We start from the raw sequence: 24,775 nt of genomic DNA, 5'->3' as shown, positions 1-24,775 counted from the left end.
ATAATAACAAATAGTTCTCAAATAGAATATAGTCAATAACTATCTGAAAAACCATAAAAATCACCAAGAGAAAGAGAAAATAAAATTTTGCTTGCTAAATCATCTCACACCTATTAGCTAGCAAAAATAGTAAAAATGGGAAAGTTCTTTGTTAGAGGGGCTATGGAAAACAAGAATTCTAATTTACATCTGATGGAGTTATGAATTTGTTCAAATTATTCTAGAAGAGAATTTGGAATTTTACAAGAAACAAGTTATTCCATATACCATTATGCACCATGACCATTACTAATAGCAAAAAAAAAAAAGACCTATATATTAAAAATGTGTATTGCAGCCTTTTTTAAGAACCTAAAAACAAAATACATGCCCAAGTATTGCAGACTAGCTAAACAAATTGTGGTTTATGAACATAATGAGCTATAGGAAATGGCAAATATCAAGGATTTAGAGAAGTATGGGAAGATGTGAAATAATGCACAATGAAAAGAAAGATGTACAATGACTACAACAATGTGAATAAAGTCTATATGGAAATACTACAAAACTATAAAGACCAAATCAAAGATTGGGGTAATGGTAATTTATTTGAACACCCTCTGGCTACCAGTTCAAGAGAGTCTAAAGAAGAACTTAAAGATAATTTATAGGGGCAGCTAGGTGGCGCAATGGATAGAGTACCGGCCCTGGAGTCAGGAGGACCTGAGTTCAAATCCGGCCTCAGACACTTAACACTTACTAGCTGTGTGACCCTGGGCAAGTCACTTAACCCCAACTGCCTCACTAAAAAAAAAAAAAAAAAAAGATAATTTATAGTGTGGGGACCAATTTTTAATTGGGGAGTGTTAGCTAAGCAGCTCGCCGCAATATTGGGGCAAGGAAGGAGACTAGCAGCCTCCCTCAAAGCAGAACAGGATTTATTTTATTTTAACAAAAACAAACTTAAAAAAAAAAAAACCATAAACAGGATTAGTAGGATCAAGGGAAAGGAAATAAAATGGGGAAAGGGAAATTATACAACCTGAAAAAACACTACCGCCCAGGAATCAGCTGAGAATACACAGCAGAGCTCCTGTTGCCTTCCAGCTTCCAGCTAGGCATCTGGGAGTGGTGATGATGTGAGGTGCCAGCACCATGGCAACGGCTTACAACCAGTGGGTGGAGCACCATGCAGTTTGCAGAGCCCCAGGCCAGTGCACACCGAGGTTTTTTTAAAAATTCTAGCCAAAAGATGGGGTCATAAAACCTCAAATAACAATTAATTCTTTACAACAGATATACTTCAGCATGCTGTAGTACTCTTTTCAAAGCAATCTTTCACTGGAAAATACATCAATAAAATCCATTCAACTATTTCATTTTATTGGTTTATCTCAATATTTTAAATATAATTTGCTCCACCTCAATCTTCTTAAAAAGACAATACAAAATTTTGAGTTTGGCCTAATGTTATGTTATTTTTTCTGATTCACCTGCATGTAAAATCACAATTAGGTTGATATAAAGTATGTTTACAAAGACCCACCCACAATCTTACCATTCTTACTGTTCCCTAGTAAACATAGCTTTCATAAAATTGGGAATCCGTTATATAGGAAAAGGGTTGGGTCAAAGGCCTGCAAAGTCAGGAGCAAGGTGAATGAAGATTAATGGGTGAAAGTCCGAAAAAGAGGACTACTTCTAGACTGCATTCAGAGAAAAAAAATCCTTAATTCTGTTATGAGCTCACTATATGTCTTTGGGACACACGTGCCTCTGCCTGCTGTCTCTGTTTCAGCTCTTGTCCCCACTCCATACTCTCTGATGCCCCTGTCTCCATTGTCTCAGAAGAGAAACACCCTCATTTGAAATGTTACTCTTGATTTCCCTGGCAGAGGTCTGCGGTTGCTTGGAGACAGCAACTGTTCTTTAGCCCTAGTCTAAACCCTAGAGGGGGCCATTGTCATCGCAATAGTGATTGTGGCAATGAGGCCTAGGAGTTGTATTTTGAATTTCATGCAGCAAGGGAAGGGATAAGGGAGGCTACAAGAGCAATAATGAATATCTATGTTAGTTAAACCTTGAAGTTTTCCTTGATGTTGTTCCCAAATTAATAACATTGTCAGATAAATCAGCAATTCATTCACTGAAGGCCTATTCAAATAGTTTGTATTCATTATATATAATACTACATATACACACATATAATATACATACATTATCCTACATACACACATTTGAGAACTACTTTTCTGATACTACTGGGTAAAGGATGATTAAATCAAGTAAACTGGCTAGTATAGCAGTAGGGAAGCATAGTTTGAAACCTTTTTATCCCTTTGATCCAGCAATACACTGTTAAGCATCCAAAGAGATCAAAAAAAGGGGAAAGGACTATCTGTACAAAAAAAAAATTATAGCAGTTCTTTTTGCGGTGGCTAAGATTTAGAAATTGAGGGGATGCACATCAATTGGGGAATGGCTTGAACAAGCTGTAGTATATGACTATGATGGAATATTATTATGCTATAAGATATGACAAAGAGGATGATTTCAGAAAAAAAACACCTGTAAAGACTTACATGATCTGATGCAAAGGAAAGTGAGCAGAACGAGAAGTTATAGAGTTATAGCAATATTGTACAATGAAGAACTATGAATGACTTAGCCTATTCTCAGCAATACCAATGATCTAAGACAATCCCAAAGAAATCATGGTGAAGCATGCCTCTGCCTCCAAAGAAAGAAATGATATAGTCTAAATACAGACTGAGCACGCTATTTTTACACCTTTCTTTCATTCTTTCTGTTGTTATTATTCAAGTGGGAGGAGAGGAAGGGAGGGATAAAATTTGCAACTTAAAACTTTTTTAAAAAAAGCAAATGTTAAAATTAATTGTTTTAACATGTAATTGGGAGTGAAAAAAATATATTTTTAAAACCTCCTTTTTAGTACAACTGAAATCATTAAGACATTTTTATAACCTAAAGGAAAAAAAACATTCAGACTTAAAGGTTTATGGTGGATAGGTGAGGAACAAAAGGCTTTTCCTAGGGAAAAGGATTAAGGCTAATAGCAAAACTTTAACTCTAGGTCTAGATCAGGGCTTCTTTTTTCCACCTACAACCCCTTTTTGCCCAAGAAATTTTATGTGACCCCAGGTATATAGATATATAAAATTGGTATACATAACCTATTACTGTTGCCAAAATTTTCTGATCCCCACATTCAGTTACACAGCCCTATACAGGGTCATGATGCACAATTTAAGAAACTTTGGTCTAGATGTTATCCTCATCTCCCATCCACCTAAGCAACTGTTGCACAGACCAACCTCTTTGGCATTCAAGGTTAAGATATAGATTGAAGGTAGAAATCCTTTCCAAACCCTGAAGCAGTAGTATAGAAGAAGGAACTGGTTATTCTGGAGTGTTAACCCCAAAATATATTTTAACATATTATCATCATTTCCTTGTTGAATAGTCTTATAAATGATACCTCAAAAAGTCTTGGGGTATGAGAGACATATTAGAAAACATGAGGGAATTATACCAGTTTTGACTTCTTCCCCAAATGGCTTCATAAAATAATAGTAAATTAAATTTTTTAAAAAATTCTGGCAGACCTGTGCCTCAAGACAAGGTATAATATTAATATTCTTCTTTGACGGCATTATCATATATAGAAAAGCACACACAGGTTAGTAACATACATTGTGACTGTCCAAGAAATTTATATATAAACACATACATATATATAGTATGTATTCATATATATATACACAATATATATGTTTATTTTTGTTATTAGAAGAAATTTCAGGAATCTACAATAAAATATTTTAGAATTATCATTATAAACACAAATCAAAACCTAATTTCCCTGTTTCTGTTAGGTTATATCACTCATCTAATCCTTATGTCCAACTACATAATTTTTTTTTCATTATTTTTTTGTTCTAGTTACCTTGCCCCTCCCCCAATAGCAAGCAATCTGATATAGGTTATATATGTACAATCCCATAAACATATTTCCATAATAGTCATGTTATGAAAAGATAATCAGAACAAAAGGGAAAATAACCTCAAGAAAGAAAAAAAAAAGAAAAAGTAAAAGTAGTATGGTTCAATCTGCATTCAGATTCCATAGTTCTTTTTCTGGATGTGGAGGGCATTTTCCATCATGAATCCTTTGGAAATGTCTTGGATCATTGTATTGCTGAGAAAAGCAAAGTCTATCACAGTTGATCATCACACAGTGTTGCTGTTACTGTGTACAACGTTCTCCTGGTTCTGCTCACTTCACTCAGCATCAGTCCACTTAAGTCTTTCCAGGTTTTTCTGAAATCTGCCTGCTCATCATTTCTTATAGCACAGTAGTATTCCATTACATTCATATACTACAACCTGTTTAGCCATTCCCCAATTGATGGGCATCCCCTCAATTTCCAATTCTTTGTCACCACAAAGAGCTGTTATAAATATTTTTGTACATTGTTTTATGATCTCTTTGGGATACAGACCTAGTTGTGGTATTACTGGGTCAAAAGGTATGCATAGCCCCATAGCCCTTTTGGGCATCAACTATATAAATTAATATGTTTGGTTACTGTTAAAATCTAATCTGGGTTAAATGATCAACAAATCATACTCCTTTAAGGAAAAGAGCCCTGTATTTAGAGTAAAAAAATTTTTTTTTAAGGATTAAAATCAAGTCTGTTACTTTCTAGCTGTACAACGTTGATCAATTCATTCAAGCCCCTCTAGACCTCACTTTTCTCATCTTTAACGTAAAGGAGATTGAACTAAATGATTTCAGAAATATTGTACAGGAAAGGGAATTAGCATTTATTTAAGAAACTGTGGTAAACACTTTACAAATATTATCTCATTGATTTTCAAAATAATCCTGGTAGGTAGTTGCTATTAGTATCCCCATTTTACCATTGAGAAAACTAGAACAGACAAGGTTAAGTGATTAGCTCAGGGTCACACTGCTATTCAGCATCATAAGTTGAATTTGAACTCAGGTCTTCCTGACTCCTTGGCCCAAGCCTCTATCTACTACACCAGCTAGCTCATTTTTAGCTTCAGACCTACGTTTCCATGAGTTAGAAAACTGAAATCAGTTCCTATGACATTCTCAACATAAACAAAATGAAAGTTATATTATAGCTAAATGGAAACATAGCTCATAGGTCTTCTGGGAAAAGGACATTTGAAGAATGGTTTAATTAAGCACTGAAAACAAATCAATTAGCATTTATTAAACACATACTTTATCAGGCACTGTACTATATGCTGGAAAATACAAAACACAAAGAATCTACCAATATTTAACTCAACAAATATATTGCAAACCTAAACATGTACACTGCAGTGTGCTAGGGAAGAAAATAAGCATTATATAGTGCTTTCCATGTGCTATTATCTCATCTGATCCTTACAACAACCCCTGCAAGATAAGTGCTATTATTATCCCCATTTTACAGTGAGGAACTGAGGGAAACAGTTTAAGTGCCCAGCGTCAATAGTATTATGTGTTTGAGGCCATATTTGAATTCGGGTCTTCTTCTAGGCCCAGTATTCTATTCACTGCCACTTTACTGTCTTACTAAGAATGCCAAAAAAATAACATTTGCCATGCTTTTTAAGGAGTTTAACCCAAGATAGGAAATACTACACAAATAACTATGATAAAAGAAAGACTGAGGGGGCCTGCTAGATGGTGCAGTGGATAGAGTACCGGCCCTGGAGTCAGGAGTACCTGAGTTCAAATCCGGCCTCAGACACTTAACACTTACTAGCTGTATGACCTGGGCAAGTCACTTAACCCCAATTGCCTCACTTAAAAAAAAGAAAGAAAGAAAGAAAGACTGAGACAAGTACAAAAGAGAGATCTACCCAAAGTTCTGTGAAAAAATGAGTTCGAAGAGTCATTTTCACTGAGGAAGGAAGAGGCAACAGTTCAGAAATTCCATCTAGTTTAGCAATTAAGTCTAGAAACACTTAGTTTAATTAACCCTTATTATTTTTTCTATTATTTCTGACCTGTTTCACAAAACAATCAGGGGAAATAGGAATAGCTCCATTATTTTCCTTTGATTAAAGCAAAAGAATCAACCAAATATTGATTACCATTGCAGTCCATCAAGTCCATATCTAGTTAATGGCCAAGGCTATCCATTCTACTTTCATTAAGGTTGCTTCACAGCCTTCCCCTGTACTCATACAACCACCAAAATCCATACTCTCCTCTACAATAAGCCCTCTAACTGATTCCCTGTTTTCATAATTACACCTCATCAATCCATTCATCCTCCATACAACTAAAATAACATTCCTAAGGCACAGATTTGAGCATATTACTGTGCTTATCACAAAACCTTAGTGTGTTCCATCTTGCTTCTGGAATAAAATACATAATTTTTCTGCTTAACATTTTAGGCCCTCCAAAATATTGCTCCAACCTACCTTTCCAGACAAATTTTGGATCATTTTTAAAATAAATTTTCCATTCTAATCAAATTATACTACTTTTTGTTCCATGACATGGCCAATCTTTGCTTATGCATTAGCACAAGTCATACCCCAAAGCCTAGAATTCACTCTTCCTTCATCTTAGCCATTCAAGATTCTTATCTTCCTTAAATGCTTACTCAGGAAATATTCTTTTCCACAAAGCCTTAAAAATAAATCAATTTTGCTGTTTTAATTTTTAAAAACTTGATTTTGCTTACTCATGAACAGTCTATGTGGTCTAGTAGATTACAATACAGAACTGCCTCCAATTCAGGAGGGCTTGGGTTCAAGTCCCACCTCCAACATTTACTGGTTATGTGACCGCATGCAGTAAGTGACTTAGTTTCATAGTATTCTGGATAATTATTTAATGTTATATTATAGAATAGATGATAATATGCATTGGTAAAGGAATTCCCCTCACAGGGAGTTCCCAAATTTCCAACACCAAGTACATTAATATTTTTATTTGGGGGGGGGGGGAGGTCAATGAGGGTTAAGTGACTTGCCCAGGGTCACACAGCTAGTAAGTGTCAAGTGTCTGAAGCCGGATTTGAACTCAGGTCCTCCTGATCCAGGGCCAGTGCTTTATCCACTGCACCACCTAGCTGCCCCCTACATTAATATTTTTAAAGCTCTCATGTTTCCAAATGCAAAACCATTTAGTAATAACAGGGTTTTTATGTTAAGAAAAAAACACTTTTATTAATATTTTAAATTTATTCATAATTCACAAGACTGTCTTAAAATTATCTTCTTTAAAATGACCTACCTGATCTTTTCACTTGAGTTTTAGACAATGGACAGAAAGTTATACTACACTATAACATCAAGAACAAATCAAAATATAACAATTCCAACCACTGAGCTTTGGTTCTGAAGAGAAGTCATGGGGAAAAGTCACTGGTAACAAACAACATACTTGTTTTTTTCAGGGCAATGAGGGTTAAGTGACTTGCCCAGGGTCACACAGCTAGTCAAACAACATCCTTTTAATAGAAAATTATGGAAATTTTTTTAAGGTAGCAAAGTCATGCCATTACAAATTATCACTGAAGGAGCATCTAGGTGTCACAGTGGATAAAGCACTGGCCCTGGATTTCAGGAGGACCTGAGTTCAAATCCAGCCCCAGACACTTGATACTTATAGCTGTTGTGACCCCTAGATAAGTCACTTAACCATCATTGCCCCCCTCCCCCCAAAAAAACAAAAGCAAAAAACAAAGTATCACTGGAAATGAATTGTTATGATGTTTTTATGTTTGTAAATTCATGAATATTGAAACAACTTTCAGATAATTCAATTAATGCAATTTAAAAACTATCCTCAACACAAAAAGATTTACTATAGAAAGAAAAGTCATTTATTTTTGTAAAGTTTATATTATATTTGCACTCTGAATAAGAGATAAAGCATTAAACTGTTAATTTAGCCATATTTATAATTAATATAATCCACTGAATTGACTAATTCAAACTAATCTTCATTAAAATCAAATGAATTAAACCTTGTCCATCCATTTTTGTTTATCATTTTATTCAGTGCCCAAAAAGACACTGAATAGAAGATAGAATTTGTAGCTAAAAGGGACTTTGGAGGTTATCTAATGAATAAGAACTATCAAAAATGAAACTTCCTTAAAATCATGTGAAAATTTACACTTATTTGAGAAAATAAAGGTTTTCTTCACTTAAAATACAGTGGATGATAGGCAAATAACAATTACATTAACAAAGGGAGAACATAGCATAATCTTACTGGAGTGCCTGTATCCATCTGGCTCTGTAGCTTGTTTCGCATTTCCATTTCATTAAATTTGGCACTCTCGTTTTACATAGATTCCTCCATGCTTAAACACAGAAAATTTAAAAAAGAATTATTTCATCTTAAAAATTCAGATGATCAGTACTCAAAAGATAGAATAAATGTTGAAAAAACAAATTTTTATACATACCAAAACAATAAAACAATTTTTCTTTAGACTAGAACCATAAAATCTTAGCTATTCCTTACACATTATTCTTAAATCAACAATTCCATGTATAGTTCAAATAAAATGTGTTTCTATAGCAAATATTACATAATGGCATTAAACCAAAATGGGCTGATACAAAAAGCAATTTAAGACTTCAATAAGAAAAAACTTTCAGTTCTAGTCAGTAGCACTATATCTTTTTCTATTTATACTTAGGGATGAATTATTTTTTATATTAAGCTCTCTTTAAAGTAGCTGGCATTTTTCAGCCAACTTTGTTCTTTTCAAATATAATATTAAAAGTAATTCTAATCACATTCATATAGTGCTTTAAGATTTATAAAATGCTTTACACAAATTATTTCAACTCAGTCTTATAACAATCCTATGAAGTAGGCATTAATTTACAAATAAGAACATGGTAAGAGCATTAACCATCATACAGTTAATGAGTGTCAGAGGTAGGATTTGAAACCAGGACACACCCTATTAGTAAAAATTTTAACATGAATCTCTAATCCGTAATGTTTACTTAGGTCAATAGTGTAGATAATGAGTGTTAAGAGTCTGAACTAAAGTTGTGGACTCTATGAGTAGCAGACTATGGCAACTGACCAGATATGTGTAAAGAAGGAAAAATGAGGAGTCAGATATGACAGTACGACTACAAATTTAGATGACTAGAAAGGAGGTGTGTTTGTTCTTTATTAGAAATAGATAAATTTGGAAAATGAATGGATTTGTGAGGAAAGAAGTTGAAATAAGATCTATCATGAGTCTTTTCCCATTCATGCCTGCTTATTTTATATAACTCAATCTATCGCATCCAAAATGGGTGAAGTTGGGGTGGGCATGAGAACAGGTCTGGATTCTTACTCAAAAATCACTAACTCAGAACAGAGACTGGCCTCTGAGGAGTATCTACTAAATACAAGAAGTGACCCCTTGTGCTTAAGCTGAGCACAGACACTGACAAATTTTCCCAAAAATCATCTAATTGTCTCTGGGTGTCTGAGTATCATACAGGAGTTATATTTGTCCTGAAGACAGGACCATCCAGCTAGGGAGTAGTTGGCAGTTAAGAGGTTCAGTAACTAAAAAAATAATAATAATAAATTTATAAAAAAAGAGGGTAGTAGCTTACAGAGTTGAGGAAGGAATCAGCAGTTGAATAGGTTTAAGCATAGAATAGGTGTTGTTATGTTAGAGACCAAGCCCTAAGACTGGCTATTAAAATGATTTAGAAAATACAAAAAAGTTAAGACATGCATATAAACCCTATATAGTAATTATTGATTTAAGCAAGGAAAACCTCAGTTTGTTAAAAGAGAACTCTCTCACATTCATACACCTTAAATATCACATGATACTTAATCTTTGTTGTATCATGTGTTTATGTAGTGCACAGGTAATAAGGGCTTTTGTACAATTGTTTTGGGCAATATGGTACTATTGCTATTCATATGAATCAACATGGTGTACTTAGCACAATGCCTGGTACATAGTGTTGAATAAATGCTAGTTGGCTAATAAACAATACTTATACTGTACCTACTTCACAGGATTGTTGTGAGAATTAAATGAAATTCCTAAAAAGAACTCCGTAGAATCCAATCTAAATAAGTAGCCATTGTTATCATCATTGCTAACACTATGTACCTCATAGGCTTATTTTATGTTTATATATATATATATATATATATATGTGTGTGTGTGTATGCGTACATATATATACAAATACATATATATATATATACACACACACACACACACACACACACACACATGCCAACATATACTTTTTAAGCACAAAGCACTATGTAAATAAAAGATATTGTCATTAATAAGTTTAAGGAAAGAATTCCACAGGGCAAAAGGGAATCATCACAGTGATCAAAGTTTGGATCAGGAATCACAAAGAATTTATAAGTTTACCAGCATCTACTAATTAACCTTAGGCATCTTTTAAAAAATTAACATACTGGGGCAGCTAGGTGGTGCAGTGGATAGAGCACCGGCCCTGGGATTCAGGAGGAAACTCAGTTCAAATTCGGCCCTCAGACGCTTATATACTTACTAGCTGTGTGACCCTGGGCAAGTCACTTAACTCCAATTGCCTCACCAAAAAATTAAAATAAAATAAAAATAAAAATTAACATACCTACAATCAATAGGCTACTAAAAATTACATTAATTTTAAAATTTCATTGAAAAACCTATGCTGAAAAAAAAATTGTAAAAATGAAGAAAAAGAAAAAGAAAAACCTATGCTGGTTCAACAATATTATTTGCAGACTTGGTTTCCATAAGTGAAATTAGGGTGATGGGCTAGGTGATCATTAACATCCCTTTAATTTTGACATAGGGGGTGGGGAGCAGCTAGGTGGCGCAGTGGATAAAGCACCAGCCCTGGATTCAGGAGGACTGAGTTCAAATCTGGGACTCAGGACACTGACACTAGCTGTGGTGACCCTGGGCAAGTCACTTAATCTCATTGCCCCACACCAAAAAACAAAACAAAATAACTTTTTTTGACTGATTCCACTTCATAATATTTGTACTCCCTGATGAAAGAATGGTATAAAAGGTAAATAGAAAGTCTGGGAGTTTTGTACTTAGGAGCTTAAAAATGCTGAGTAAGGAGATACGAAATAATTTATAATAGGAAAGAAGTAGGTAAAAACTCTGGTGTAATAGTAGGTATTATTTGCAAAACAGATATAAAATAAATTTAGTGAATTATTATTGAGGCTTCTTTTTGGCCTTTGATAATTTTGTCCTAAAATCTTTTTTTTTTTTTTAAGGCAATGGGGGTTAAGTGACTTGCCCAGGGTCACACAGCTACTAAGTGTCAAGTGTCTGAGGCCATATTTGAACTCAGGTACTCCTGAATCCAAGGCCAGTGCTTTATCCACTGCGCCACCTTAGCTGCCCCTTGTCCTAAAATCTTAAGGTAAATATCTTTAGATAAAAGTATCCAGGCTAATTTATTTGTTTTGTCTTGCAAGACCAGTCTCCATTATTTCCCTTATTTGATTCCTATTTCTGAAAAAAATGGTCAAATTCTACAGGAATAAAGAAGTTCACAAAGAATTTAGCAATTACAAAACTCAGAGTCAAATTCTGTTTATACATCTATTACATTAGGAACTTTTCATGAGTTTTAGCTTTATCAATAAGTATGAATGAAAATAAAAGGTATTTATTATCAAACAAAAATAAGGATAACATCTGTTGTTAAATAGGATGTAACAAGATGAACCTATTATAAAATCCAATAATAATTATTTTTCTTAAAATATATACACACAGTAAAAAATATATATAGTAAAAAATAAAAAGTATATAAAATATAAAAAGTAAAATATGTATACACACACACATTTTTTGGTGCAGACCTTTGATTATTCATTCACTGGTATAGGGGACTTTCAGTGAGTAAAGTTCTATCAGTACATGTTTGGTACCTGCTTTATAACCTAAGAGTATTAAAGCAGGGGTTCTTAATCTTTTTTGTCTTGGACCTCTTTTGGCCAGTCTGATGAAGTCAATGGCTCCCACATCACATGTACTTGCTTTTATTTGCCAGTATGGGTTTAATTTTAAGTAATTTGGGGAGGTGTAAACAGAGCAGTAAAGAGGAAAATCTAACACAGCACAATGAATGAAAAAAAATGTATAAACTATAAATTCAAAACAAGTAAAACAGATAATTAAATTTATGAATGACACAAACTAACGGGTATCTCTTATTCATGGTAATAGTCTGACCTTTCTAGTCTGATATCTTTAGACTATACCATAGAATTTTTATCTGATATCTATATGCTTCAACTATTTTTAAAGTATCTCTATATTATAAACATGACCCATAACTTATGATTATTTTCACATATATAATCACTTTCATACTTAAGAAAATTCTAAATGTCAAATAATCTATCGGGAAAAATAAAAATACGAATAGATACACTTTGAAAAATGAGGGAAACAATCATAAGGAATTTAGTGACTAACTACAAAGGGACATATAATCCTAGACAGCATTATTTTCCTTTACCATTTTATTCCTCAAGGTACTATTACATAAAATATCATACCTTCACAATTACTTCTATCTTCTATATACTTTAAAGTTTTAAACTCACATTTTAAAATTCTTTCAAATCATCTACATATACCATTAGAAAGAAGCTCATTATAAAAGCACTTCAGTTTAGAATAAGATGATGGGACCTACAATAATACCACAAAACTTAAGAAAATAAATGGAAAAAAAATTACCTGAGAAAAATACCACCCATACAATGGAAGCCACTTTAAGCCATTTTTCAGAACATAGCGTACATGTCCAAGAGCATTCTGTCTGATTGCCAAAATGTCAGCAACAATCCAGTCAACTGCCAAAACAAACCCAAACTTATTAGTGCAAAACTGCTTCAAAAGTTGCCTAAAAGTTTCAGCAACTCCATAATTTAAAACAAAATGGTAATATACATAATTAAATAACAACTTTAGATGCAATAAACTTATAAAAATTAGTCCCTAAAGGAAGCAAAATATCATAGGAATTAAATGGTCATTTAAAAACATTTAAAAAATACAACTTATATAAGGGACAATAAATAGAAAAAATGACAATTTTTTTTCTTCTGAAATGGAAATGGGGAATGATACAAAAAGGCAAAGCTTTGTGGGTTTGTTTGTTCTTTTTTTAAACTAACCTCTTTCGATTGAAAAATTCAAATGGGATCAATAACAGAAAAGACAGACTAGATTTACTAAGGATTTGTTGTACACAGATACATGGTAGGTGGTATGGAAGGACACAAGAAAGACATGGTCCCTCCCCTCAAGAGGCTTATACTCAGTTGAATGTATATGTGTGTGTATGTATGTATATATGTATATAGATGCATATGTGCATACATGTATGTACATATATGAGTGTACAAATATATATAAAAATTAAGTGAAAATGTATTTACAGAGCAAAATATAAACCAAATACCATATAATTTAGTACAAAAAAAAATATTTAAAAAATTGTTAAACAGAGGCATCAGGTCTGGTGAAATCCCTAACAGAAAACTTTTAGGAAATTATTTTTTAACAATTTTTAAAGAGAAAAAGGAGATGGTGGTATTCTAAGTAAAGGGAATGTCAAATGTGTAAGTACAGAAATGGAAATACACAAATTACATACAAATAATGACAACTGAATTAGCTTCACTTAAAGAGAAGGCTTGGGAAAGGTAATAATAATTGGAAATAAGATAAATGAAAGGTGCAAAACTGATATAAGACCTTGCAAGACAAGGAGAAAAATCTGGATTTGTTCAAACAAGTAACAAATTCTTAAGCAGGAGAGAAAAACATGGTTTGTGCTTGAAAAAGGTACTTCTATTAGGTGGGCATATAGTAGAATAAAAAAATATACTGAAAGAAAGAAGAGTAAGAGGTTTTTATAGCCATCTTGACACAAAATCACAAAGTCTTAAACTATAGAAATGGAAAGCAGGCAGCTAGGTGGCGCAGTGGATAGAGCACCAGCCCTGGATTCAGAAGGACCTGAGTTCAAATCCCGTCTCAGACACTTAACACTTACTAGCTGTGTGACCCTGGGCAAGTCACTTAACCCCAATTGCCTCACTAAAAAAAAACAAAAAGAAAGAAGAAATGGAAAGCATAGAGTCAAAACTACTGCATAAAAAAGGAGGTTCTGGAGACAAATAAGGGAATCAAAATATTAATGCTGAGAGAAATCCAGAATTTATGGAAGAGTAAAATAATTTTTGAATGGTGAAGTTGGAAATGTTAAAATTAATGTGTGAATAGGATATTCATGTGGAAACTTCCTGATACAAATTTGAAATATGGAATTACAGAGAGGGACTGTAGGTGTCAATTTGAAAATTTTCTTTATATACACGGTAGCCACCAACCTATAAGAAAGATGTAGTATTTCATTGGAATGAATGAAGGTTTTAGAGGTACTGGGCATATTTGGGCTGAAGAAGAGAAGAGTTAGAAGGATATGAAACCTATTTATGAGTTATTTGAGGCTTAACATGAGGAAGAGAAACTAGATTTTTTCTATTTGATTTTTAAAGTGGCAGAACCAAGAGCATAAGGGTAAATGGTGCAAAAAGGGCAAATTAGGTTGATGTCAAGAAAAATTAAATTAGGGGGCAGCTATGTGGTACAGCAGATAGAGCACTGGCCCTGGATTCATGGTAATAGTGGCATCAATGAAAACTAAACCTTCCCCCTGCCTACATATGCAGAGTACATGAAAAACAAGTTAACCTTTTTCTTGATGACTTAGGGTCAATAATTCTAATTAAAACAACTTTTTAAAAGTAAAAAGAGGGGCAGCTAGGTGGCGCAGTGGATAGAGCACCAGCCCTAGAGTCAGGAGGACCTCAGTTCCCAATCCAGCCTCAGACACTTGACACTTACTAGCTGGTGACCCTGGGCAAATCACTTAAACCCAATTGCCCCCTACCACACGCACGCTGTGTGCACACACACACACACCACACACACACACACAAAGTAAAAAGAAACACTGGGCTATGAGTTAAAACGCCTGCAATCTATTTTCATCTGGTTCTAACAGTGACTGACTATGACGAATTGGACATTTTCTTCCTCCTCATCATAACCACATCATCCTTTTAAGATTCTGGTCAAGTAGCACGTCCGTAGGCCTTTCTGATCTCCCCCAGTTATTAGTGTCTTTCCCTATCCCCAAATAAGGTGGATATACTCTATTTTGAATTTACTCATCTTTGTACATGCTTTTCTTCATAAGAAACCTCAGTTCCTTGAAAATGGTTAACTGTTTTGTTTTTGTCTTTGAAATCACCAGTTTCTGGCATTATGCCTGGGAAATTGTAGGTATTTAATAAATAATTGTTGGATCTGAATAAACAGCTGTGATAAGATTCAAATCCAGGTCTCCAGATCAAAATCCTGGGTCTAACTAATAGGGGAGATTCTGCTTTACAAGAAGGTTTTTAATCTATCTATCATAATGTTATAAGATTAAAAATAGTGGCATAAAAAAAAAGAATAGAGGGGCAGCTAGGCTGGTGCAGTAGATATAAGCAAACAGCCCTTGAGTCAGGAGTACCTGAGTTCAAATCCGGCCTCACACACTTAACACTTACAGTTGTGTGACATCTGGGCAAGTCACAACCCCAACTGCCTCACTTAAAAAAAAAATAGAGAAATAAGGACTGACTGAATAAGGAGAATGGAAGCACAAATTATTAAAGACAATAAATAAGAACCAAAGAGCAGTTGAGAGGTAGGAAAATTTCACAGAAGACAAGGGGAAAAAACATATCAAAAGTTAAATAATGATGATTATAGTAAAAGTGATAAATGGACAAGAGGATGTGGACCCTAAGAGAAGTGATTTTAGTGTAGTTGTAAAGATTAAAGAATACACACACACACACACACACACACACACACACACACACACACAGAGTAAATTAAAACTGCTTACACATATACAAGATAAATAAGAACTGCTTTTTACATGTCAAACAAGAATTAACATGCATGTGATTAAATGTAACTTGTACATTTAGCTATCATTTTTGAGAAGATGGAGTAATGTGTCCAAGACTAGCAAAAAAACAGATATAAAAGTTAAGAGGTTCAAATATTATGCACCCCCACGTTGTGAGGTAACTTTAGAAATTTTAATGCTCCTCAAGAGTTGGGATTTGGACTGATTCAAAATTTGGGAACACCACAGGCACCTGAAGATTCTTCTCCAAAAATGAAAAGACAGATTATTGAGCACCCCTACCTCCACTCTAAGATGCCCTGTGAGAATCTTCAATCCCTTCAAGAACTCCTGTTCACTTAGATTCTCCACTTCTCTTGGGCCTATCAGCATACATGTAGAAGAGGCAATGCAATTTAAACTAACATTTTATTCAAGCACTCAACAAGCTTAAATTAAGCATCAACTGTGTGCCTTCCATGGTTTTATACCTGTCAAGCATTGTGATAAGCACTGGGGACACAAAAGAAACAAAAGTCTCAGAATTCAGTAAGTTCACATTATACCAGGAGGGATAACACATACAAAACAAGTTTATGAAGATAGCAAAAGACAAGTCAGATGAAGTGCTCCAGGAAAATTTGAGAAAGAGAAAACTTATAGCTAGAAAACCAATGATCATTTCATGAGAAGGTGGCACCTGCCCTGAATTTTGAAAGGAAGCAGGCTTTCAAGAGGTAGAAATGAGAAAGAAATACATCATAGGAATGAAAGTCAAGTACAATATGGATAGTGACTGCATGAAGATTACAATTAAATTTTGGAGATTATTAGCCTGCCAATCTAAGGGGTTCATATTTGATCTCAAAGGTAATGGGAACCAGTAAAGGTTTTTTAGTTGGGAAATGACATTAGGAAGATCATTTGGGGAGTTTTAGGAAGGATGAAAGTACAGGGAAAGATTTTAAGTAGAAGAAAGAGCAGTTAGGAGGTAACTACGATAGGTGATGAATGTCTCAATTGAGAGAAAGAAAGAGGCTTTAGTCTGAAAGGAGAAGTGTGGTAATGCTGGAAATGGACAGAATTTGGTAACTGACTGGATATGGTATAGGAAGAGGGGACAAGTCAAAGGTAATCCTGAAGTAACTACAAAGATGATGGTATCAAGACCAACCATTTCCCTTCAGATATCCACTGAATTTTTGGGAAGCTAGCCAAGCATTGTTCCTTAGCACAGTCTTACCTAAAAATTGGGCGTTAAATAGTCTAGATTACCTGGCAAAATATCAGTGTGAGGTGCCTGGAACCTCTAGTGGACCTAGGAAAAAGCTTTAAGAAAGGGCATTTAAACCTATAAAGTTTTAGAGTTTATACCTGTTTAGAGTTAGATGGGTTACCATCTTATAGATGAAATGGCTTTGAAGAATTTAGAGAAATAAGTCTACCTCATACTTGCTTAAGGCAGTAATTTCTATCTGTATATCTGTACTCTACCAAAAATATCAACCAATACCTGAATACTGTGATGTGAATACTGAATAATGTGTTTCTAATAATAATAACGATGTTAACAGAAGCAAAAGCAAAAGTACAGGAAAAAAATAAAGGGCATATTTTCAAGAAGCTATCAACTATTGTCACATAGGTATTTTAAGCTATAGTCGTGCAAGTAAAATCATAGAACCTGCTGGTCACATTAATCAGGGCCAAGGGGAATATGGATGAATTAAGCTTAAGTCAACCTCAAATCCTCATTTTAGCCTAGGACTTCAAATTATTCTCTTATCAAAATTGTCAGCACAGAACAAAACCAAGCAACTTCAATTTCACCTTTTATTGCCCTTGCCTTCATTCTGGTCCAGGTGCCAAAGGTAGCCATACAAGTGCACCAATATAGTGAGCTTCAGGGAGGAGGGGTACACCAGACTGCCTAAGAAGAGGTAAACTGGCCCAGGTTGGAAATGGAGCAGGCCAGAGCTTCCATACCATTCAGTACGATCAGGCCCACTAGTGGTTACAAGAAATACTTTTGTAGCCCCAAGTTTCAAAAAACATTTTTAACTAAAAAACATGAGAATAAAATGGAAATTGGAGCTGTCACCAAAAACCTACAAAAGGGATAAGGGAAGATATTTAAAAACTGAATTCACCTTTAAGTATACTAAGTTATAATATCAAAGACATAGTTCATAAAGAAAATTATATTAAAAGCTATAACAAAAATGAAGTAGATTTTTAAATACAGCAAAATTCTGTATCAGGAGACATTAAAAACTCTACTATTGGGGCAGCTAGGTGGTACAGTGGATAAAGCAATGGCCCTGAATTCAAATATGGCCTCAGACACTTGACACTTACTAGCTGTGTGACCCTGGGCAAGTCACTTAACCCTCATTGCCTCACTCAAAAAAAAAAGTAAATAAAAGAATATTAACTAAAAAAAAAAAGCAAAAAAACCCCCCCTCTACTATTGCATTCTTTAATAAAAGGATTTCCATAGCAACCTATTCTATCTCTTTCCAAATGGTCTTAAAGAAGTATTCATCTGGAATGGATAGAATATTACCATCCCTGAAAGATAACAAATTGATGGTGTATCAAACCCTTTTCCATTTCTAGTCATTGAACTCAAACTGCCAATATTTCATATACATTTAGATTGAACTAAAAATATCCTATTTCCCCAAAGGTTACACAATCTCCTAAACAAGATTATTTATGTATGAACTATGAAAATCCTATATATCTAAGACAAAACCATTCTTTGCCAAATATTTTTGGTAAAATACAAACCTGTAAGTAGTTAATGGAAAAAATGAAATATAACAACAATAACAAACAAAACTTTAACACTGTATAATTATAATAACCAAACTTCCCTGAAGAAATGAGAAAATACATGTCCTTCTCTTTATTAAAGATATGTGGGGACTCAATGTGAAACAATACATTTATATCTTATAACTTTTTATTTTGTTGTTAATGGTTCACTCACTACTAGAAGATGGTAAAAGGATATAGTCTGAATTGAAGGTAATAGAAAAACAAAGCACAGCAATAAAAATGTTAAGATTTTTTTTAAAAAGATGATTTACGAGATACAGATTTTTCATACATATTCCTCTTGTGCAATGCCAACTTCACCACTTTTGTGTAACTGAACTAGAGATGGAAATAGGGTCTAGGCCTGTGATTTCACTGATACAGGGAAATCCCAAATGAGGAAATTCTACCAAAGTAGTTCAGCACCTTCACTATGATTTATTATTTTAGAGAGTTGCCTAGAACACTGAAAGATTAAGTGACTTGCCCAGACGCAGGATTTAAACCCAGGCCTTGCTGTCTCTATCTGCCTCTCCTTATGTAATACAATGTACTTATAAATCACATCAATGTAAAAGTGGAAAATTATTTGTGGAAAATATTAATATTGAAAATTTTAGCTGCATCATTTGGGAGGGGCCACAACTGGCCCACCCTGAGATTACATATGCTACTGGGAAGGACCTCCCCTTTTGGGGAGGAAAAATGCCAGCCACTGGAAGGGAGGCAACTTCCAGTGGGGTGTTCAAACTCTGCAGAGGCCCACCCTCTGCAAGACCAATGTCAAAACGTCTCGTCCATGAGGGACCGCCCCTCTGGACAAAACTTTTCTCTCTCCCTTTTCTATATTGATATTAACATATTGTTAGTTAGGCTAGGATAATATATTCTGTTATTTTTGGCTGTTTCACTGAGCAAACCTATTCGAGTTTTTCCAATGAAACAAAGGGGGAAATATAGTAAAAATTATTTGTGGTAAATATTAATATCAAAAGTTTTAGCTGAATCATTTGGGAGGGGCCATACCTGGCCCACCCTGAGATTACTTATGCTACTGAGAAGGACCTCCCCTTTTGGGGAGGAAAAACACCAGCCACCGGAAGGGAGGTAACTTCCAGTGGGCGGGGCATTCAAAAGGTCAGTCTCTTTCAGCCTGGAAAGCAGACTGGTGGCACTTGGCTCGATGGTGGGGTGTTTCATGCTTGGTCTTGGGTGTGCTGGTTCTCGGCCTGGCGGGCAGTTTGGGACTGGTGAGTTTTATGAAGGAAAACCCTGAATTCCTTTGAACTAGCTTAATCTCTCAGATCGCATAGACTGAGCTTAGAGTTAAGACTGTCCATCTGTATTTCTACTTCCTTATTTCCGTAACTGGTTTCACCTTTGTGGTCTAATTAATTCCCAAGCAATAAAACCTGATCCTTTATGAACTAAAGCTCAGAGGCTCCTTTTCTTATAAGGGGAGATTAATGCTACGTATATTCAATTTTGGCCCTCACAAGATTATTTTATACATGAATGTATACATAGATATTTCTCCTAGAAACCTAAAGTAAACATAGTATTCTTGCTAACTTATTAGGATGAGGAAAAAAAGTACTCAGGGGGAAATCACCTGATAGTGAGCAAAGCAGATATAATATAGCGAGAAGTATTGATCCAAAATCCAACATGAAACTTATCAATTACCATACTATTTCCATACTATTTTCTTGTTTAGTCAAACAAGTTTTTATAGCTTCCTAAAAAGGCCTTCTGGATAACCCATGTTAACTGGCAGGGATTTCATATAGCATAAATATCTATAATTGGAAAGAAGAGGTTTTAAAAAACAAAACAAAACATTTTAACATCCTTGACCTTTCAAAAACATGCACAAAAGAAAAATAAGCTCAGGTACATCCTCACTCAAGGTACATATTTTATATAGTTCACTTAAAAGGTTATGGATGGTAGACCTATTTTTACTACTTATTAACCATTAAAAAAAAACCAAACAAACAATAACCCAGGTTACAGACAAACAAAATACAAACCTGTGCACTGATGATTTGATAAATATATTATATTTTCTTTATGTTTTGGCAAATCCCCATATAGTATTATCTAAAAGATAAAACAACAAAAAAAAGAAAATATTACTTTCCCGTGGTGTAGTTTTTTTTTCTTTAATTAACACGACACTTTAACCTACAAAATAAGATATACAAAAGATATGAAGTATTAACAAAGGCACATGTATGTACAAGATGTCATGAAAGAAATGTACACAACCAACAACAATCAGTGATTTAAACTTAGTGGCCCCCTTAGAGGCCATAAGGCCAAGTGGCACTAAGAAATAGGAGGCAGGGGCAGCTAAGTGGTGCAGTAGATAAAGAACCAACCCTGGATTCAGGAGGACCTGAGTTCAAATCCAGCCTCAGACACTTGACACTTACTAGTTGTGTGACCCTGAGCAAGCCACTTAACTCTCATTGCCCTACAAAAAAAAAAGAAAGAAAAGAAAAAAGAAATAGGAGGCAAAGGGTAAAGGTGAAATAATGGTCAAAACAGTCATTTCTAACATCTTCTCACAAAGATGTTAGTAAGAATCAGTTAATTTATGGTTCCAGACATGAGAGTCAGAAGAAATCTCGGCTTAATTCTGCATGACACTCAACACTTCTGGGTGAATGTGCCAGTCCCTTCCCTCTTATGAGCCCTACTTAGTTTCCTCATCAACAAAATTGATGTAATAGCACCAGTACTACCTCAGAGGGTTATTGTGAGGACCAAATGAGGATATATAGCATTTTGCAAATCTTTTCATTATTGTTTAAATGTCAGTTATTATTTCTGCTATGCTACTTATGGGGAGAGAAATAGGGTGCAAAAGAATCACAAGAATACCCAATGTAAATTTGTTAAACATTAAATATTAAACAAACCAAGGTGATATATTAATACAAATGAAAAGTTATTAATGGAACTAGATAGTATAGCTCTTTTTCAAATGTTTAATTTTTTTAAAAAATCAAATTTATGAGACTTGTCACTCTGAAACTTGAGATTCTCTTTTAAAAACATGTAATGCTATAATTATTTTGTCCTTTCTCTAACATTTCAAACCTCAACCTCCATTTACATCAAATTACTACTTCCAGTTCCACTTGGCATCAAGAATATCATTATAAGGGGCAGCTAGGTGGTGCAGTGGATAGAGTACCAGTCCTGGATTCAGGAGGACCCGAGTTCAAATCCGGCCTCAGAGACTTAACACTTACTAGCTGTGTGACCCTGGGCAAGTCACTTAACCCCAATTGCCCCCCCCAAAAGAATATCATTATAAAACATATATATATATATATATATACACACATACATACATACATATATATAATGTACATATATACACATATACACATACATATATTTCTGTTGTCACAATAATTCAATATAAAGAATACATTAAAAAAAACTTTTCCTGTATCCCATTATATGAAAAATCTTTGTTACTTAAATATACTTATAACCTATAGCCAACTACTGATTACTCTATAATTATGTAAACTATGGTTTATCCAGAACCATAATAGCTTTCTTCTCCATTTGGTTTGCCTTTTGGTCATTTTATAAGCCTTCCCACCTAAGAAAGGAGTCAAAAGAAATCCATCTGTTAATATTATTGTTATATTTTTATAAGCATTGTTTCTTAAAGCTATAAACAAACAAGTAGTGATCAAGTCTTATGATTTTGAATCTTCCTGTGCCTAGCACTAAGTATTGAGAAAAAATACAGCAAATAACTATTCAAATTAGACTTTTACTTTTAACACATTCTAGAAAAAAGTTATAAACATAGGCTTTTCAATCTACAAAATGAGGCATTAATTAAAAATAAAAGCCAAATAAAACTGTTTCTCTATCTTCAAAGATAAAAACAAAGTTTCCTGTACACACTGAACAAATTTTAGGTCTGAAATTAAGTAGACTTGGAAAAAAAAAAAGGGTGTGTGTGTGTGTGTGTGTGTGTGTGTGTGTGTGTGTGTGTGTGTGTAAAACAAGGTACAGAAACAGCAAACCAAGACATACTTTGTAGTATTTATGGCTTAATTTTCTGGATCTGGGGCTAATTAATTCAATCCAAATTCCTCCCGTTAGAGACATGCCTAGACACCATGAAACATTTTGCCACAGGTTAAAAGTAATGTTTTAACCATTTAAAAAACTTTCATTTCCAGAGATTAGAGGAAGAAACCATGGCCTTTGGAGACTCAATAAGCTTATTAAGAAATTCTTGATAAACTAAACAGAAACAAAAGCTTTTAAAATATATATGCATATGTGTGTGTGTATATATATATATATGTATATATATGTGTGTGTGTGTGTGTGTGTGTGTGTGTGTGTATATATATATACATATACACACACACACACACACACACATATACTCTCATCTTTTTTAAAACAGCATCAGATCCCCAAATAAGCAAGCACAAAGTCTCATTAAAACCATCTGAGCAGGGGTGGCTAGGTGGCGCAGTGGATAGAGCACTGGCCCTGGATTCAGGAGTACCTGAGTTCAAATCCGGCCTCAGACACTTAACACTTACTAGCTGTGTGACCCTGGGCAAGTCACTTAACCCCAATTGCCTCACTAAAAAACAAAACAAAACACAAAAAAAAAATCTGAGCGTTACCAAGGCAGAAAAAATTCAAGTGGATATTAAAACTACATAAACACATAAAATCTACCTACTTTTCATTCTAGAAAAAAAAGTAATACAGGGTTTTGGGGTGCAGAGCAATATGAAATTCAGTAGAATAGTGTTGTTGTTCAGTTGTGTCCAACTATTCATGACCCCATTTGGGGTTTTCTTGGCAAAGATACTGACATGGTTTGCCTTATCCTTCTCACTTCTTAAGTGAGGTGCCCAGGGTCACACAGCTAGGAAGTATCTGTGGTCTTCCTGACTCCAGGCCCACCACCCTATCCACAGTATCACCTAAGTGCCCCAAATGGAAACCAATGTAATAGTTATAACTCCCTATGATTTTTAATTTTAAAATAAAATCAACTTATAAGAAGAATAACTGGATCATAAAATTAGAGCTCAAAGAGAATTTAGAAATCATCTAGACCCACCAAACCTCCTCGTTTTACAAGAGAAGAAAGAAATTGAGGAACAAAGGGGTTAAGTGAATTGGTCAAAACTGTACAAGTAATGATAAATTATGAGCTTTGATTTGAACTCTGGTCTCTAATCCAGAATCTACTGCTCTTTTCTCTGGGTACACTTAAAGTTATGTGAGTCCAACAACACTCACTAGACATATTTTTCTTACAAATCAAATCCTTTCCCTTATGTGAACATACCTCAAAACTGCCCAACAAGATCATTTGATTAGATCAAGTTGAAAAATTCAACACAAAGAATTGCTAAACAAGTGTGTGGTTAACACCTTAAGAAAATCTTGCATTTCATGGAATAAAAAAAAAATTAAAGAGAATAATTTCAGTTGGTTGATTAAGAAATGCTTATGAATTGTATCGTCAGTTGCTGCTTTTAATAAAACCCCCTTAAAGGACCGCTCTCTGTCCAGATTCCTGAACATACAAATGCACCTGGACTTTTCAAAAGTGCTTTGCAGTTATTATGCAACAGAGGATGGTAGCCAAATCCAACATGTTTGCACATGGTTGAAAATACTCCTGAGTAATTTTATCGGGGAGATGACTGAATACACTTTCTCTCCCTTGAAATAATTGTTTATTTGCCGATTACTTTCAAAACAATTCTTAACTGAAGTAAGACATAGGGAAAATCTTCATTATGATGTAAACCTAGAAATATCTTAAAATGCCAAGCTAGAGATTACAAATTGCAAACTCTTATTACTCCTAAAAATGCTATTCCATTAAATGGAATCATGAAATCTTACAAATTATATGAGATTGATGTGGGAT

General features: G+C 34.3%; 1 protein-coding gene across 1 annotated transcript in view; it reads right to left on the bottom strand.

Moving 5' to 3' along the window:
* Positions 1-24,775, bottom strand: part of AGPAT5 (1-acylglycerol-3-phosphate O-acyltransferase 5) — a 79,466-nt gene that overhangs the window by 46,196 nt on the left and 8,495 nt on the right. The window contains 4 exon segments of the mRNA XM_043984761.1: positions 8,261-8,326; positions 8,328-8,351; positions 12,762-12,877; positions 20,859-20,928. Coding sequence (XP_043840696.1) covers positions 8,261-8,326; positions 8,328-8,351; positions 12,762-12,877; positions 20,859-20,928 — 276 coding nt within the window.

This window comes from Dromiciops gliroides, chromosome 2 (genome assembly GCF_019393635.1).
Source record: "Dromiciops gliroides isolate mDroGli1 chromosome 2, mDroGli1.pri, whole genome shotgun sequence".
Lineage (NCBI taxonomy): Eukaryota > Metazoa > Chordata > Mammalia > Microbiotheria > Microbiotheriidae > Dromiciops > Dromiciops gliroides.
Note: the sequence above shows the minus strand (reverse complement) of the source record. Positions and strands in the feature narration are given on the sequence as shown.